At 30.6% G+C, this 18,227-nt stretch overlaps 3 protein-coding genes across 10 annotated transcripts; 2 read left to right on the top strand and 1 right to left on the bottom strand.

The window, feature by feature from the left end:
* Positions 1–504: 504 nt before the first annotated feature.
* On the top strand, positions 505–6,545 carry LOC105199428 (beta-galactosidase). Its single transcript, XM_011166551.3, has 10 exons — positions 505–680; positions 2,493–2,665; positions 2,853–3,003; positions 3,176–3,239; positions 3,577–3,671; positions 4,024–4,254; positions 4,344–4,515; positions 4,651–4,772; positions 4,844–5,245; positions 5,447–6,545. The coding sequence occupies exons 1-10, from the start codon at positions 606–608 to the stop codon at positions 5,858–5,860; spliced, it is 1,899 nt and encodes a 632-aa protein (XP_011164853.1). The 5' UTR covers positions 505–605; the 3' UTR covers positions 5,861–6,545.
* An 837-nt stretch (positions 6,546–7,382) lies between these two features.
* LOC105199468 (zinc finger protein 239) lies at positions 7,383–11,243 on the top strand. Its single transcript, XM_026133851.2, has 4 exons — positions 7,383–8,894; positions 9,901–10,070; positions 10,293–10,455; positions 10,967–11,243. The coding sequence occupies exons 1-4, from the start codon at positions 8,717–8,719 to the stop codon at positions 11,206–11,208; spliced, it is 753 nt and encodes a 250-aa protein (XP_025989636.1). The 5' UTR covers positions 7,383–8,716; the 3' UTR covers positions 11,209–11,243.
* Positions 9,371–18,158, bottom strand: LOC105199427 (gamma-tubulin complex component 3 homolog). Of its 8 annotated transcripts, XR_005574258.1 has the most exons (15): positions 17,923–18,158; positions 17,131–17,297; positions 16,867–16,996; positions 16,392–16,809; positions 15,761–16,242; positions 15,394–15,586; positions 15,059–15,263; positions 14,765–14,986; positions 14,513–14,644; positions 14,175–14,432; positions 13,724–13,994; positions 11,157–11,227; positions 10,501–10,671; positions 10,277–10,399; positions 9,371–10,080 (listed from the first exon to the last, which is right to left on the bottom strand). XR_005574258.1 is itself a non-coding variant. In XM_011166550.3 (11 exons), exons 1-11 carry the CDS (start codon positions 17,999–18,001, stop codon positions 13,818–13,820), a joined length of 2,463 nt encoding a protein of 820 aa, XP_011164852.1. In that variant the 5' UTR covers positions 18,002–18,158; the 3' UTR covers positions 13,446–13,817. The 8 variants fall into 8 exon arrangements, 1 of the variants encoding a protein (XP_011164852.1); XR_005574257.1 differs by lacking the exon at positions 9,371–10,080 and having other exon boundaries at positions 10,144–10,399; positions 11,153–11,227; XR_005574259.1 differs by lacking the exon at positions 9,371–10,080 and having other exon boundaries at positions 10,144–10,429.
* Positions 18,159–18,227: the final 69 nt, after the last annotated feature.

Genomic DNA, 18,227 nt, shown 5'->3' with positions numbered 1-18,227 from the left:
CTGAAAAGGACCAAGACTTTTGCACTGACCCAATACATCTTAATTCAACATTTTATTCATTTATTGAATTTATTGAGAAAACATTATTTTTACTGTACTGTATTTTTATAAAATGTTGCAAGTATTGAATAATCGTCTAAATGTTTTCAAATAAAATCATGTGTGAAACGACATGTGAAGTTTAAATGAATTACGTTGGGGTGTATAAGCGAAATTTCCACTTTATTTCTAAGTAATCGCAAAGCATATGTTAAGAATGTATTTGAACCGCATTAAGAATCTTTCAGTTGAAAGTTCGAGTGCATTATTTACAAATTCACAATGCGATGATTTCGATAACATTTTTTGAAAATTCAAAAATATACGCTCGACTAACTACACGATAACGATCCAATACTTGAGCAATCGCACGATCGAAGAGTACAGTATCTTCCTCCCCCCTCCCCCCGATGATAAACTTCAAATGTCAGTGTGACTTATCTTAGTGACTTATCTTAGGCACGCCGTCAAATCCGTCAGTGACGCGCGAGCGTGGATAGTGAATTAACAAGCGTATAGAAGAGGGCATATTGAAGTAGAACGAAGAAATTAACTTGTTCGAAAAAATGTGGTCATTAACGTTTGTGACAATTTTGGCACTAGGTAGCGCTATATCAAAGACAATTAATCTACCGAATAACGTATGTTGAATGCTGTTTGTTATATAATCTTTCTTCTTTTTTTCTTTTTTTTTTACGTACAGATCTACAATTTTGCGATACGCTACTATACGTTTTTTTCTGAAATATAAAAATTTCTTCCGCTTTCTGTTTAATTAAAATTTTAAATCAATCTGTAGATTAATGTTTGAAAAAATCTTTACTGAGAGTCCTTCACGTATTGTCTCATCTACCAATATAAACATATGAATCAATGGAACTATTTTTATTTTAATCTATTCTCTACACGACACATTGATTTGCACAATTGCATGAAAGTAGATAAAACTGTAAATACTTTTTATATCGTACTTTTATTATGTTTGAATATCTGTGTAAAATTGGAGCGCAATTCTTTTATTGATATAAAAATTATTTAATTTTTTCTGTTTGCTTATCTATTCTTATATAAAATCGTATGTTGGAGTATTTATTTGCAAATTTGAGATAGTAGTACGAATTAACTCAAATTTTTTATCTATACTAATAAAATTCTAATAAATATTCATACAAAAGTTTATTTAAATTTACTTATTTGTTTAAAAGTTGTTTATCTAAAACTGTAACAAAAAAAATTATTTTTGCTACATAAGCAACATTTTTCATTGTTTTTTTTTGCATCTAATTTTAGAGTCAAAATTCGGGTATTTATCGTCAAAATCTTTTGTAAGAAGAAAAAGAATAAACCTGAGAAACTTGCAGTTTTTAAATTAACGATAACTTTTATCCTACTTTTATTATAGCCAAGCATTGGTAAACCAAGAACAAAACAGTATCAACTAGAATATTTAAGATTGTCGATTTTATTTTGAAAATAAGAATAACATGTATTGAATAGAATACTACATTTGATTTAATAAAATAAAATAGCATAGTTTAAGCACGATTCATACATGGTGTACATGTACACGTTTGCGTAAATTATAAAATTTTTGAATGTGCAAGTCATAAAGTAGTCATAAAGGTAGATTGGTTCTACCGATTGACAATTGTCCTCGACCTCGTATCCCAGATATAATCATCGTTGATTGAATGAAACTGAAATGTAACTTGAAATTTATTTTTTTCATAGGCGTATATGAATGAACTTGTATTTAAAGCTGAATATTTATCATACTTTTTTTTACTAAAAAAACCGTTTAATCAAAGTTTAATTTTTAAGTTTAAAGATTTTTAATGAAGTTTAAATATGTATTTAAACTATATGGATGGACAAAAGAAAATTCATATATGCAGTTAGATAATACATGTGTGTACTTGAGATTTATTCGCGTTGTAAGAAACGATAAAAAAATGTTACAGAATGTTTGCTGCGTAACATATGTTTCTGTGAGAACACATAATTATCTCTATGATTAAGCTATCACATTCGGGATATCAACTGGGCAAAGTTAAAAGATGAGGAAAAGACAGTAAAATAACAGTATAATAACTGACCTCAAATAATATTTTCATTATAATTTGCTAATTGACCCGTAAAAACATAATAAAAATTTATAATATGACACAAAAGTTTGCATCAATAACTTGAAAGCAGATGTGGCATATAAGTAGAACGTGCAGCATATTTTACAATTAAATTACGAAAATGCATAACGTTGATTAAGCTATGAAATAAAAAAAATATATAAATAAGCTTAAAAATATGTCTCTTTTTCGTATATAATTATGACAAAAGTATAATAAAATATTGTGTAAAAATGGTTAAAGTAAGCAATATTGTAGAAATGTAATATAACTATTATCGCTTTTTATAAAATTATTTTAGCAAGAGTTGAGAGTAAATGATTGCAGGACACGGAATGGCGATACAGTTTCGAAGTCGATTACGAGAACAATCAGTTTTTGTTGGATGGAAAACCCTTCCAGTATGTTTCCGGTAGTTTTCATTACTTTCGAGCGCCCAGACAATATTGGAGGGATCGTTTAAGAAAAATGCGAGCCGCGGGGCTTAACGCTGTCTCTACGTAAGTTCAATCTCAATTTACATTTTGCATTTTACATGATAACGCAGGAAAGTTTTAAACTGTTGTCAATGAGTGTAGGTATGTTGTACGTGACACGTAGATCTTTTATCTGTTTATTAAATCTGTTATCTGCTTATTATCGATTTGTTAAATTCAAAATCAACAAATCTGTACCCTCGTAATATAGCTATGTTGAATGGAGTCTTCACGAGCCAGAACCAGGTCAATTTAACTGGGCCGGTGACGCAGATCTAGTAAATTTCTTAAATATTGCGCAAGAGGAAGATTTACTCGTATTGTTGCGACCGGGCCCTTATATTTGCGCGGAAAGGGACTTGGTAAATATATGCATGAATTGCTTACAATTAGTTGAAAATTACTCGCACAATCTATCTTTGCAATCTGTTATTTTATATCCGAAGCGAAACGTAAAAATGCGCTTCTCTTTATTTTCTTTTTCCTAAATAGCATTCAAAAAATATTCTATAATCCTGACGTGTCTACCTTTAGGGTGGTTTGCCGTATTGGTTGCTTCGCGAAGTACCAAATATAAATTTACGTACAAAAGATGCAGGTAAGATACAATTGATTTCACTGAATTCTTTTATAAAAACGTGCTTTAAGTTTGAAAAAACATTTACTCTTTTTTATATCGCAATAATTTTGCTGTAAATACAGTAAAATAAAAATGGAGAAAATAAAATAAAAATAAAAATTACGTTATTACTTATTATTATTCTAAATATAAAGCTAAAGAAATAGTTTACAATATATTCATAAATTTCATATTGACGAAAACTCAGATGATGTATGAATATATTAAAATATATTGAGAAATAAAATGACACATTTTATATTATTACAATTGAAGAATTCAACTATATTATTTAGTAATTTTTTTATTTCTACAGATTTTGTGAGATACGCTACTTCGTATCTAAATCAACTGCTGGACAAAGTAACGCCACTTTTAAGAGGTAACGGGGGACCAATAATTATGGTTCAGGTAATACGAGATAAAAAAAATATTATTATAATTGCATAACTTGCATTACCTCAGAATGATTATATCTCTCAAAATGTTTATTGTTTTTTGAGATAATATTGCTATCGAGATGTTATTGCTCTGCACTGATAAATTTGTTTTTTGCTATCCGCTAAAGTACCCTCAATATTCTTAATTGAAAATTATTTATTTATAATCAACAATAAAGCTAATAATTACGAAGGAGTTGTAAATTAACGTAGTTATGCTTTTTAATATTTTTCATTTTAACATGTCAATTACCAATTTCACTTATTATCATTTTATCGTTGTGTCACCTTGTAATTTTGTATAATTTTAATCGCGCTAATAGATAGAAAACGAATACGGAAGTTACAATGCTTGCGACACGGAATACTTGGATATACTGAAAGAAGTTTTCGTCAAAAAAATTGACAATAAAGCTCTTCTGTATACAACCGACGGTGCATCCGTGTCTTACCTTCGATGCGGATTCATACCTGGTGCATATGCCACCGTCGATTTTGGAACGTCCAGCAACGTGACCAGCAGTTTTCAATCTATGCGCCTTTATCAGCCAAGAGTAAGCAATATTAAGAAGTAACATAAATTAAAAAAAAAATTATTAACAAAAATCGAGATATTTGATCAAATTTGAAAATTGATACGTAGGGTCCGTTGGTGAATTCCGAGTTTTATCCAGGTTGGTTAACGCATTGGGGCGAAACCTTCCAAAGGATAAAAACGTCAGCCGTTACAAAAACATTGAGAGAAATGCTTACTGTAGGTGCTTCCGTTAATTTTTACATGTTTTACGGGGGTACAAACTTTGGTTTCACTAATGGTTGGTAAACTTTTTATTAGCCGCGAATTAGCAATAAATCAAGCTCTCGTAAAAAAAAAAAATTAACAGATTGAATTAATAAAACCAGTTATATCGGCAAACGTAACAACACTTTAACGTAAACGTCGTCGACAGGAGCTAACGGTGGAAAAGGTGTGTACAATCCACAATTGACTTCGTACGATTACGATGCTCCTTTGACCGAAGCCGGAGATCCGACGGACAAGTACTTTGCTATAAGGGACGTCATCGGTCGCGTACGTGATTTTCTTTCTGACGATATCTATTCCGAATACAAGTCGATTTACTTTGCGCTTTGAAATTACAGTATCTGCCGTTGCCAAACATGTCTCTCCCAACTGCATCCCCTAAAGGTAATTACGGTCCAGTATTGCTGGAACCGGTACTGAAATTGCTCGACGGTCGATCTCCATTCGCGGTGATCCGGGAGACTGGAGACCAGCCTAAAACCTTCGAGGCTCTTTCTGTAAACCAAGGATTTGTCCTTTACGAGACGAACTTGCCGCCTTTTATCTCAGACCCGGCTATACTGCGAGCAACGACGAAGGACAGGGCGCTGGTTTACGTGGATGATCGCCTATCCGGCACTCTCAGTCGCATAGATAAAATATTTACTATACCACTTGAGAGTCCTTATGGCCGTCGCTTGAGCCTGTTGGTGGAGAATCAAGGGCGCTTGAATTTCGGCAATGAAATTCGCGATTCCAAGGTATCGGAAAGTGTTAAAATGGAATAAATTATGCGCACGATCGCGTATAGTGACAATCTTTTTTATCATTCGTTATTTGTTATGTTTTGAGCGTGCTGCGAGATATCAGTTTACGATTCAACGAACGTGAATAATTTTAGCATTAAATTCACTGTGCGATATCTGATTGTGTTTTTTTTTCTTTTTTGCATTACATCTCAGGGAATATCGGACGTGACTATTAGCGGCAGTCCGCTGAGAAATTGGAACATGACAGGATATACGTTTTCCGACGTATCGTCTCTCCGAAATGTAACGACCATACGTACGGAGAGCGGAACTCTGCACAGCGGTCCAGTATTTTTGCGTGGACAATTCACGATCGACGGGCAACCGTTGGACACGTATCTGGATACTACCGGCTGGGGGAAAGGCGTAGCCTTCGTGAACGGTCACAATCTCGGTAGATACTGGCCGTTAGTAGGCCCGCAAATAACCCTGTACGTTCCAGCTCCGTATCTTCGCACGGGCGAAAACGAGTTAATCATATTGGAATTGGAATACGTGTCGCAAACTAGAAAGATGAAGTTCCAACCCGTACCGAATCTGGGTACGATGAATCTAACTCAGACTTAATAGTAATTGAACGCGGCTCTGCGGGAGAATAGAATATTTAGAAACATTGTATCCTTCAATTCGTTTTTGTTTTTTTAAATCCATCAAATGCTGCAGCAAGCGCGGCGTGCGTCTCTCCTTTCTAAGCTGTCTGCTGCTGCAGTGATATTTCTAAAGTGTTTTGAAACGTAAAAAATAAATGTGTGAAAAGAAACACGCTTCATAAACCCTGCACGTTTAAAGTACGTCTGCGGAATGTAAAGAGACATTTACAAACGTGACGATTAACGAGCGCGTAGAACAAATCAACCAACTCGTGTTCCTCGTGTCCTATTGTCCCTTTAACAGATGCAACAATTAATGCTAACATGATTTGATAAGTGACAATTGTAATATAACGCGCAATGCACGCGATTAACTTAAGTTGCATACGAGTTACTTAAATAGAATTTTTTTTAATGCTTTTACCATTTTAACTCGAACTTTAATATAAACAGTTGAAAGAAAATAAATCCATTACTGATAGCCAGGATTTAAAGGCACAAATAGGTTTCTATATTATCTAGAATGTATCTGCAAACGTGTGAATGTGTGTATGTGTGTGTTAGTAACCATGATAGAAATTTTTAATCCAACATATTCATATAAAATCGTCAATGTTACACTGCAAAAATATTTTATGATCAAATAAACTGAATGAAAAACACATTTCACAATAACAGGATTCCTTTGTTTCCTTGAAAAGAAAAAAAAATCTTAAAAATTACACGATTGTCAATTCGAGAAAAGACAATTCGGTATTCATTCAACTTTGGCTTGTCGAAAATTTTACTGTTTCGAGAGCGCGCGTTATCCGAATATCCGAGCCCCTAAGAAAAGTCTCGGGAACATTTAACGGTAGTTTATACGTTACGGAAAAATCGATCGGTTTGGATAATACTACACCGCTACACAGCAAAAATATGCACATTGTCGACACTAGTCGATGAAGAACCGATTTGTAAAGATCCTGCGGAGCATTCAATGGCTTTAATATCCTCCGCGTTGACAAATGAGGGTTTCGCACGGCAGGACGTCCGATGGCCCGATGCCACACGACGAATTATCTCACCTCCTCCTTCGTACCGGTGCTCCCAGGCAAATACCGTGGATAATAATGAGTACGGTGACAAAGCACTACCGGCTACCTGCTTCATAAGCTTTATTCATATGATAGAGTCTGTCTCGCGATCTAATGGACGCGTACGTGTAACGTGCTTTTGTAACGGCGATACCAATTTTTTAAACAAATAAATTTCAAGGAACGGGCGAACAATGTTATGAACATATATTCAACGAGACATAACTCCGTTCAATGCCAATTAAGCGCAGAAGACTAATTATGAAAGTATCTCTCGTTGCATATTAATCAATTTAGATTTATGGCATTTTAGATTTAAATCACTATTCATGCAATATATTCATTCAACGTATTTATACATGCAATTATGGCAAAGTAACTATTTATTAATAAAAAGCAATAATAATAATTGGATGAAGTTATACAAAAAGGTATTATATTTTTTTTCACTTCAAGAAAAACCTCATGGTTTACGAAAAGATTTAAACGATATCAAGATAAGTGTGCTCTTAATAGAACTTTTCTAAAATTCCCGAGTTGCATAAAAAATGTACTAGATGGTCTGATCTGACATCAGTTAAAAAAAGTACTTTATGCATTCTTAAATTTAAATTTTAAAAAATGTAATCGACATATTCTATAATTTTTATCACTTGATAAATATAAACGTATAAACTCCTCTCTTATAAAAGAAATTATCAAATGAACAAAAACATTTTGTGTGTTCTCTTCTTGCTGTGCTACGCGAAACTTGTATACCGTGTTCTCTATTGTTAGTATCAGACGACGCCAATAGCAGTATAATGGGTCGATATCATCTCTGAAGCTGAAAGTCATGGCAAAGTATTAAAATATGGAAAATTTGATAGATTATTTAATTATAAAATTGAAATATATAATTTTTACGTATATTAATTTGATACTCGGCTTTTCATCAGCCGATATTAATACCAGACAATTTTGTGGAGACGAAAAGAATTTTCGTTTGAGAATTTTATGTGAATAACGAGATGAAAAGCATAAGAATTACACTCTAATTTAATGTGATACTCTTCTATTGTCTCATTGCAATTTTAATGATATAAACGAGAATGATATTATGCAGAAGTTTCGAGGCGTACCGCAAGCAATTGCAAAGCGTATTACGACGATCAAACTCCGCCCTTTGCGAAAACGCCGCCTTCGACATGCGCCGGAGGGTCGTCTGCGGTTACACCGTTTCTTACCTTTAATCACGCGTTTAATCTGTCCGAAGTGGTAACATGCTACGCGTGTGAAGAATCGTGTAATTCGATACGTCAGACTCATTTATTTGTCCTAAAATCAATTGTTCTCGTCCAACTTGTCATCGACTGACAGCAACTTATCGTAATGTCCGGTAAGCGTAGAACATTACAAAGATTAATATATGTACATATAAACTAAATCACAGCAGCATGCAAAAATATATGGAAGTGGATAAAATAATAGATATACTTTAAAACGATATTTTTTCTTTTTTTTTTAAACTATATATATTTTTACGTAAAAAACATTTCTTGTCTCAGTAACTTTACTCACTAAGTATTAAAGTCGTACCGGCAATTTTCAATAAAATTGCGATACATAAATTCTTTATAATCATAGAATTTAAGTTATTATAATTATAAATTTAAATTTATTACAAAAATAAACATAAAGACTTTTTTCAAAATATTACGAACATATTAACTATACTACAAGTCCAATATCACATAATTATAACTAATTGAGTAAATATGTTAATAGTATGGAACGTAACACAGAATGCACCCTTGGATTTGAGTAGACATGGGACTGCATGGAAAACTGATGTTATTAGTACTTTTAAATTTCAACGACGTCTTCCCTGTCAAACTTGCGGTAAAAGTTTTGACAGGCCTTCTCTGTTAAAAAGACATTTACGAACGCATACAGGTAAATATGAAAAAAATATATGTGAAGAATTTATGTTTCTTTAAACTCTCCCCTCCCCCCCTTTTATGGATCGGAATTTAAAAACTCCCTATAAATTTCACTCCCTTCAGCTTATATTTCTCACATATACTTAATTGAGCATAAATGAGATTAAAATAATGAACTTTCCAATAACAAAAAATAACGATATGCATTATACATATATATTTTCTACAAACATTAGAAAAATTAAAAATTTTGAAAATTCTACAGAGCAACAATTTTGTCTCATGAAATTTTTTAATATTAGAAATAATTTATTATTATTTAATAATATTGAATATTAAATAATTAATAACAAATTCATATTTTTATTAATTTGCTATAGCATAATGGTTTATTTCTAAAATTTAAAGTTTCAGTGTAAGATATTCCAAACATTCTTACTTGGTTTTTGAATTTTGATTTCGTACGGTAGAAAAGAAACTTCTTTGGTATTTATTTTTTATGAATTTTATATTTTATTGTTTACGAAAGTTTATGTTATAAATTATTCTACATTTTACAAGTTTTCAATATAATAAACATATTAATGTGTTTATGCTGACAATGATTATTATTGACATTTAAACGTTGGTAATATAAACAGATTGTCATTTGTACTTTGTTATATATTTATTTTTAGAATTTATGAGTTTGTACTAGGAGAGATAGAATAATATCCTAACAAATTCTATTAATATTGTAATACATTTTATACAAACAATCTATTTGCATACGCGCATTTTTGAAAGTTAATAATAATGTATTTCTCATTTTAATTTTGTAAACAAATAGTCTCACATACACACACACACACGCACACGCGCACGCAAACGCACACGCACACGCACGTTACCAAATATTTAACAACACGTATAAAATTATTAAAAACTTTATAAAAAATTACGAAAATTTGTTTGAAAACTAGCTTTTTTCATACTTGGATAACTACATAATTATAATGTTATAAAAAAACTATTCTCAGGCGAAAAGCCACATGGTTGCGCAATATGTGGTAAGATGTTTAGTACAAGCAGCTCATTGAATACTCACGTTAGGATTCACACTGGTGAACGTCCTCACGAATGTCCAATGTGTGGGAAGCGTTTCACAGCATCATCGAATTTGTATTACCACCGTATGACACATTATAAGGTATTTTCTTCTGAATTTTTCAAAGTATTACATATTAATACGACTTGAAAACGGGTAATTGACATAAAATAAATCGTGTTGTAAAAATCATTTTTCTTCATAATAAAGGTATTCTATTTATCAGACGCTTGTATGGTAATTGTCAATAGAAACTATACATTAAAAATGTGAAAAATGCATGCTAGTAATATATATCTAACATATACACAATTCGAAATGCAGGAAAAACCACACAAATGTGATGAATGTGGGCGATCTTTTCCAACTCCCGGTGATTTAAGGGCTCATGGATATTCTCATACTGGTAATTGGCCTTTACGTTGTCCCGTCTGTAACAGGGGATTTTGCAAACTCGGCGCCTTACATCATCATATGAAATCACATGGTAATAATATTTTAACAATAAGAAAAAATAGAAATTTTATCTTACTTTATTTATTGTTCGCCGTTCTTCATACTAAGAAATTCTTAATATTTTAAATGTATTAATCACAGCTTTCTTATTTGATTAATACTCTCTTAGTTGATAAATCAATCGGTTTAACTAATGGCACGTTAGTAAAATCTTCGAAAAAATGTTTTCAGATAGATTTTGAGTTATCTGCAAATGCAAAGATTATATTGCAAGAGACCAGGAAAGGTATAATTCTTGAATGCTGAAAGATTTTATCAATTTATATAATCTAACTATCTAAACCTAATATTTCATAAATAAATAATAAAAATTGAGAAAAAACTTCATTCTTCAAAATACTTTTAAAGAACTAAGAAGATAATTTTATTAACAACGAATTGCTTTTTTAATAGCAAATTTATATAAATCATATATAATGAGAATTATATAATAAAATGAATTGTAATATTAAATAACATTATACAAAATTCTTTTTTTATAGGTGATCGTTCTTATTATGGTATCTGCAATCAAAAGTCTCCCGTCATCAATAATTTACAAATACATGAGCATTTACAGCATTCGCATGTGTCAAATAATAATACAGCTAATTATACGGGTATACACAATGGTATTTCAAACGTCGAGATTGCAAAGTTTGAAGATTTCAATAATTGTATGCAATTACCTACAATGTATCCATGGCCTTCTTTTTCTTGGATGCCATTACAATTCCAAAATTAATCGATTATATTTTCTGCAACTAATAAATAAATCAAATTTACTTTATCATATGAACTTCTATAGAAGTAGTAATTAACAGAAAATATTATATATATTTAATATATTTGTCTATTGTGTAAAAGAAACATGTAAGTAATATAATGATATGGAAAAGTAATATTTCTAGATTTTGCCTTTTAATTTTTCTTATCTCTCTCTTTTTCCCTCTATACACATAGTTTATATTTATTTCATTTTATAATGCAATTGAAAAGAAAATAACGCAATGAACTAATTGATTAAATTAAATTAGAGCATATAAATTAAATGTAAAAACTAAATTACTAATGAAATAATCTTAATCGTTAATATCTCAACTTTTAATTTAATCTCAATACATATTAAACCTTACAAAAAAAAACCGATATTTGTAGTTAAAAAAACAAGTCTGAAATCACATATTATAAATTATTTCGTGTAATATGAAAATTTGTCTTTGTATATACATATGTGTATTTATATATATGTATATGTGTGTATATTCACATATCCTTAATGCTATCGCCTATTAACAGCTCAACAACTCAAATGTTATATAGCTGCTGATGTATATTGTTATACTTAAAATAAGAAACACTTTATATTTCGCAAAACCGATGATAAATAAAATTATACTTAAATATTATACATATATTTATAAAATTATTAATGTTTTTAATATTTGTACGAATTTTATTAAAACAGTATTATATATTCTATTTAATATTATATATAATAACGGGAAACATATTGGGATATTATATTTAATTTATTACTTTGTTCTATTTAATGATCTAAAATAACACAGTTTGCATTTTACATTGCTCAATGTTAAGAGAAAAAAAAAAGATATAATAAATTTATTATAAATATTAAATACATAGCAATATAATTTTAATAATATAAAAATAGCTTGTTTTCGGAGTAATTTTCTAATATGGCAAGAAAAATTAAATATGATGAATGTGAACTTGTTAAAAATATGGCAAATTGTTGATATACATATATATTCTATGAAGCGTATATGTACAAAGAGAATGTGTACTTTTATATCTAATAAGGAAAGTCTGCAAAACTAAGATCAATATATATCTCTAATAAAAATAAAAAGTATTACATTTTCTACAGATAAAAAAAAGTATTGTAATCATACTTTTTATTATATCAAAAATATATATTGTAACAAAAAAATAAAAATAATACTACTATACTACTAAAAATAATAATACTATTATTCACAAGTGAACATGGCAGAAAAAATACTACCTGAAATAAAAATAATACTACTATTATTTTCAATTGAACATGGCAGAAAAGATACTATCTGATCAATACTCTATAGTAAGAAATATAAATTTTAAGTTTCTTCACATCTACTGAAATTTGCAAGTAGTTAATGAATTATGCTTTAAGAATCTCTAATTACAAAATCCAAAATATTTAAACTTTGTAGAAATGCAGCAAACAGTGCATAAATTAATAAAAAATAAAGATAATGTGTTTCATAAATCAACATTTATCAATACAGTTAATATCAACATCATGAATTGTTAATCCAGTATGTGTGTATACACAAATACTGGATTATATATATATACACATATAGCGGATTATATATACATATATAATTATTTAAAAAAATAAAAGTATAAGAAAATGTAAAACTTTCAGACAATAAATTTCTCCTTCTCAAATATATTTTTTGATTATTAATAATGTCAAACTCAATTAACGCAACAAAAAAGTCTCCATCGACATCGTTTGTGATTAGTATTTCTTCTTAAATCTGAATTAAATACGCTAATGTCCGAAATAGTTTCACTTAATAGAGAACCATGAACTGATACAGTCTCGTTATCTTGAAACCATTCTGGACTATTAGCATACATCAATGCACAATTGGATTGCTTATCAACTACTATATTCATTTTAGGATTTGTGATATTTTGATTAGACGCAGGTGCAGTATGAATGGAAACTTTTGATTTGTTTTGAATAGGATTCTCGTATACATTAATTTCTGAAGTAGTGTTGCGATTTACGATTGCATTAGTTATTTCTGTAGCTCTATTACTAGAACATATTTTAGCTTCTAAATTTGGTAACATTAAATTATTTTTTATAGATAACTCCTTATCTAATACAGTTGTTTGAAATGGAGAAAGTGTTAATCGTATCTTGCTCGAGGTAAGATCGTCAAAATTAAAATTAGATGTTAACGGGGTCTGAGGATCTTGGATATTTTTCTGAACTTCTATCTCCACATGTGACAATATTTGTTTTTCCAAAAATATTCTAAATGTATGTTTACTTAACTCGGCATTTCTCAAATTGGTTCTACATTTGTTCTTGTGCAAAGTGACAGAGTCATCGATGCCTGTCATTATTTTGGACGAGTAGAATTTATAAAAAAAATTAGTAGTATCATGATGCTGATATAGAGAGCATAATGAAGAGGGACGATTATTGGACAAATCAGATATACTTGTACCCTTACTATTAATGTCAGATGGATCCTGCTCAGTACAGCATTTATTGGAAAGGTGACTTGAATCATTGAAGATTTCTAATGAATTTTCTGCTGCCAACTGTCACTTGCATCCAAAGAAAGTCTGATCACTTTGTTTGCGATGTTGATATGTTAATGGCACACCTAATCGACTGTCTTTACTCTTGTAATATTCATTAAAATCTAATCGTACACTAAGTAACTGCAGCGACACATCTTCAGCGGAAGCAAGCATTAATAAGAACTTTTTCACACGATCCTGGAAAAATATATATATTTTACAAAATAAAACAAATTATCTTCTTTCAAGAAAGATAAAAATACATTTGAAAAAGCTATAAAAAAGAAATGTAATTATTACAATAGAATCACGTAAATAAAAAAATAACGATAATAATATTACAAAAACAGTATTAAGATATTTCACTTCATTGATTACCTGATAGGTTCTTGAAAGTAATCTCAATTGTATTGAAAGTGTGTTTAAATATTTTGAAAACGCTGCCTCTCTTTCTATAATTTCTTGATCTTTTTTATTTGTACGACCCCATTTTTGCATTTGTCCACGTGATGTATGCTCAGAATTATCATTTAATCTTGCCTCGTATTCCTGAGTAGCGCGCGCAAGAAAAGTTTCCTCGAGATTCTGAAGATCTAGTATTGGACTATAAACTGAGCGTAAGTGATCCATAAGTTCCTGTAACATCACGTATAAAATCAGTATAAAAATATGCATTTGTATGCATACATATTGTCATAATATGATCTAATATTTACTTGCGATTTTTCATCCAATAATGTACCATGCCTTACAGAATCAACAAAATGACTATGAGCTGCAATTATATCATCAAGGGATGATGCCTGTAGAAGTTGTTTGGCAAACGTATCCCAAGAACATTCGATTACCTTCAATTAATACAAATTTTTCATTTGTTAATATTCAGTACATACCACTTTTCAGAAAGTTATTCACTATTACATATGGTTCTTGATCATTGTTAATAATTTAATGTGATACAATCTTACCTCAAATAAAAAATAATATTGCATTTGATGAACCAAATGGACCATACTACTAGTAATTAGATGAATATGATTCTGGATAGGCAATACTTCCAGCATTTTTCTAAACATTTTCGCTGACGTTGTCTGTTGCTTCCAAATAGCAGATAAAATTGACTCCATTCTTTTTGCTTTCCATAAGGCAAAGAAGACTTTTTGATACGTTTGTCTGCATGGCTCCAAAATCTATGAAGTTATTGATTCATTAAGTATTTAATATGAAGAAAAAATATTGTAATTAATGTAACAATATTTTACCGTTCCTATAGGTCCATCGACATTATAATCTAGAATAAAGACGTCCCATCCTGTTTCACTTTCTGAAGGCGCTAATAACCTAACATCTAAACGTTTTTGCACATCTAATTCATCTAATTTTGTACTGGTTGCTCTTATTGCAGTTTCAAGAATAGATGATATGTTATGAGGGTACAAAGAACTTGCTGGTTTAGCTAATTCAGGCCTAAAATATATAAATAAAATTTTTTATCTAGAATATGCGCGCTGGAATACAAAATATTATCTGCATATATATTGTTAATATACATATGCAATTAATATATATTAATTATATTAATAAGAAATATTCTTACTCTAATAAGTGCATGAGATGTTGAATAAAGTGACCTTGACCAAGCAATAGATATCCTTTAATTCCTTGTAAATGATCCATAAGATGATATTGTTTTGTCAATATCTCAACAACTCTTGCTGAAGTTTCTTTATAGGCAGCATCCATCATAGTTTGCAAACGACCATCCGGATCCATATCAAAAAAGATTTCAACTAAAAAATTAATAATAATTAAAAATGAAACATCCTTCAACAAAGCTATAGGTCTAACATTAGCAAAAATTGTTATAAATTATAAATATTTTCAGTATATTATCGAGAAAAACGATATTACAAAATCATCTTGTAACAATAGTCGTCAATCAATTTTGTATGGTTATTACTAACCATTATAGTCCTTATTACTGTTCTTGAACATATCTGCTTGACTATCTTGCCATGGTGAAAAGTCTTTACAAACTTCACGTAAGAAATTAATACTTTTTCCTGTTCCTAGAATCTTCCTCGCTTGTGCTGTACTAAGAAAGCATGGCACCATTGAATTTCTTACTTGATATTTCTCATGCCACATTCTGTCTCCACCAACATCATTGCATGCTTGAATAAAAAATTCCTTATATGGATCGTCTAGCTCTCCAGCTGCAATCCATCTCATTAACATGTTGTACAAGGGATTGCAAACACTTTCCAAAATTCTTTTCACTAAATTCTTCACATTAGAATCCCCGTGATAACTGAATTCATAAACAGTAGATGCTAGTGCACCACCTTTTTGGCCTTGGCAAGCTCTTACTATACTCGCTAGCCACTTGAGAGTTTCCAAAGGATCGAATGCCCAAAGATGTAAATGAGACAATGTAACTCGCGATCTATTTTAATTATTACATTTAAATTATTTTACAATATAATATTATATTATAAATGTTCAATCAAAAAAAATATTAGATCATTAGTGTATTTATGAAATAATATACTTTCAAGACATGATACTACTACATTAATAGTTAAATTTTCGTACCTATTCACCTCTTCTTGCATTATGGCTATTAATCTGTAATATTCTAATAATTCTTTATGTAATGCAGCAACAAAACTATCAGTGACTCTGCCTGCACCAGCTACAGACATTCTCTCCAATCCTTTTTGTACTACGTTATGTAAGTATCCCAGTTCGCTCAGTCTTAAAACAGCTTGTTTTTGTGATCTGTTAATTTTTGCTGCAGGATCTATCTGAAAACCATAGCTGGAATCTAATTTTAAAATTCTTCCTTCAATACTTTGGAAGGCATATATCAATTCCTGGACTAGTACATCTTCTGAAATACATTCTTCATTGAATATTTTACTTGGATTTGTTAATGATCCTTTTAAACTTGTCTCTGTAGTATTCAACGATACAACTTGTGCTGGAGAACATGACGTTTGTGACGATTGTCCTAAATATAAATACAATTAGACAATGCTTTGATAAATATCAATTCTGTTAATCTTACCACTAGTAGATGCAATTGGGATTAATTCCGATTTCATGTCTGGAAATGAAAAGATTTTGTCCTTCATTTGTTCCACTGACTGGCCCATATTTAGTAGAAATATCAGAATGTTTATACGATTCTTCAGTGGCTAAAGAATAAAAGTGGCGAAAGAATAAAATTAATATAGAAACATTTAGTTATATACCAGATATAAATAAAATAAATATCAAATATAAATGAAACAAAGTATTTAGAAAGATGTAAATCAGGAAATGTTATTACCCCATCTTTTAAATCATTATGCAGCTTATCAAACTGTACTGCATCACGTGGTGATAATTTACTCTTTATATATGTCGCTACAGTCATTTCATCCTCTTTTAGTGTTTCTATGCCTTGAGTAGATGACAGTAAGCCAAGGGAAAAACGCATAAATCTTCTGATCAATTCTGTAAGACATGAAAAAAAATGTTATAACTTTATTATACTTTATAATACATGTTGTGTAATATTTGCAAATTTATGAGCTACAATTTATATAAAGTGTCTTAAAAGAAGAAATCTAAGAAATGCTGTTGACAATTGCAAGGCGTTCTGGTTACGTATACAAAATTCAAATCTGTTAGAGAAGATTGGATCACTACTCTCATCCAAATTTAAAACAATTCTTCTAGCAGATAAAGTTAATCAATCCTCAGGCTTTACATCTGTAATCCAGTGTCTTTGATAAATTAGACAACTTTTTCAAGTAAACTTTATACTCGCTTATAACACATTAATCAAATTTTGTCAAATGTCTGTCAAGAGTTCTGGCTCTGAACTTATTAACTTTCAAAGCATATATTAAAAAAAATAATCGTACGATATAATTCAAACAGGCTTGTAAAGGGCTCGTAATACGACGCGATATAAACACTGTTTTGTTACAGAAATACGACAAGACACTAATAATATTTAGTTACACCGTTTGAAATGAATAATATTGCAATCAATTAGAAAGAAACGACGGACGTATCGTTGCCTCTTTCACCAGATCAATTTTTGACAGTGGTACACAGCTACGGAAAAACTAACCTGGCTTTTGTTCGCCACACAGAGAAATAATCATATTCTGAACCAGGTCAGCTATAGATTCAGCTTCCGCGGGATTCATCTTCGCGTTACGTGATGTTCCCTACAATCTTGCTCGACGTTGTATCACATATAAATACAATATTTATTCCTTGCGACACCGTTTTAGCCAGTTTTGGCTTCGCAATTATAATCGAGCGGCAAACACATACACATGCATATCAACACATACGTCACAATTTTTTTCTTTCGAGGATAGAGAGAGGCTCGAGAGAATCGGAATGTTTCCCGGTGATATCTGTTTTTAT

The sequence above is a fragment of the Solenopsis invicta genome, chromosome 3 (genome assembly GCF_016802725.1).
Source record: "Solenopsis invicta isolate M01_SB chromosome 3, UNIL_Sinv_3.0, whole genome shotgun sequence".
Taxonomy (NCBI): Eukaryota; Metazoa; Arthropoda; class Insecta; order Hymenoptera; family Formicidae; genus Solenopsis; species Solenopsis invicta.
Note: the sequence above shows the minus strand (reverse complement) of the source record. Positions and strands in the feature narration are given on the sequence as shown.

Bases quoted from the DNA above. Each gene is read 5' to 3' on its own strand.
- LOC105199427 (XM_011166550.3), bottom strand. From the start codon at position 18,001: ATGAATCCCGCGGAAGCTGAATCTATAGCTGACCTGGTTCAGAATATG. The intron at 16,810-16,866 runs GTAAGATTAACA...ATTTATATTTAG, and splicing joins CCCAATTGCATCTACTAGTG to GACAATCGTCACAAACGTCA. The intron at 15,587-15,760 runs GTTAGTAATAAC...TTAATTTTTTAG, and splicing joins CAGTAATAAGGACTATAATG to TTGAAATCTTTTTTGATATG.
- LOC105199468 (XM_026133851.2), top strand. From the start codon at position 8,717: ATGTTAATAGTATGGAACGTAACACAGAATGCACCCTTGGATTTGAGT. The intron at 10,071-10,292 runs GTATTTTCTTCT...TTCGAAATGCAG, and splicing joins ACCGTATGACACATTATAAG to GAAAAACCACACAAATGTGA. The intron at 10,456-10,966 runs GTAATAATATTT...CTTTTTTTATAG, and splicing joins TCATCATATGAAATCACATG to GTGATCGTTCTTATTATGGT.
- LOC105199428 (XM_011166551.3), top strand. From the start codon at position 606: ATGTGGTCATTAACGTTTGTGACAATTTTGGCACTAGGTAGCGCTATA. The intron at 4,773-4,843 runs GTACGTGATTTT...TTGAAATTACAG, and splicing joins TAAGGGACGTCATCGGTCGC to TATCTGCCGTTGCCAAACAT. The intron at 5,246-5,446 runs GTATCGGAAAGT...ATTACATCTCAG, and splicing joins ATGAAATTCGCGATTCCAAG to GGAATATCGGACGTGACTAT.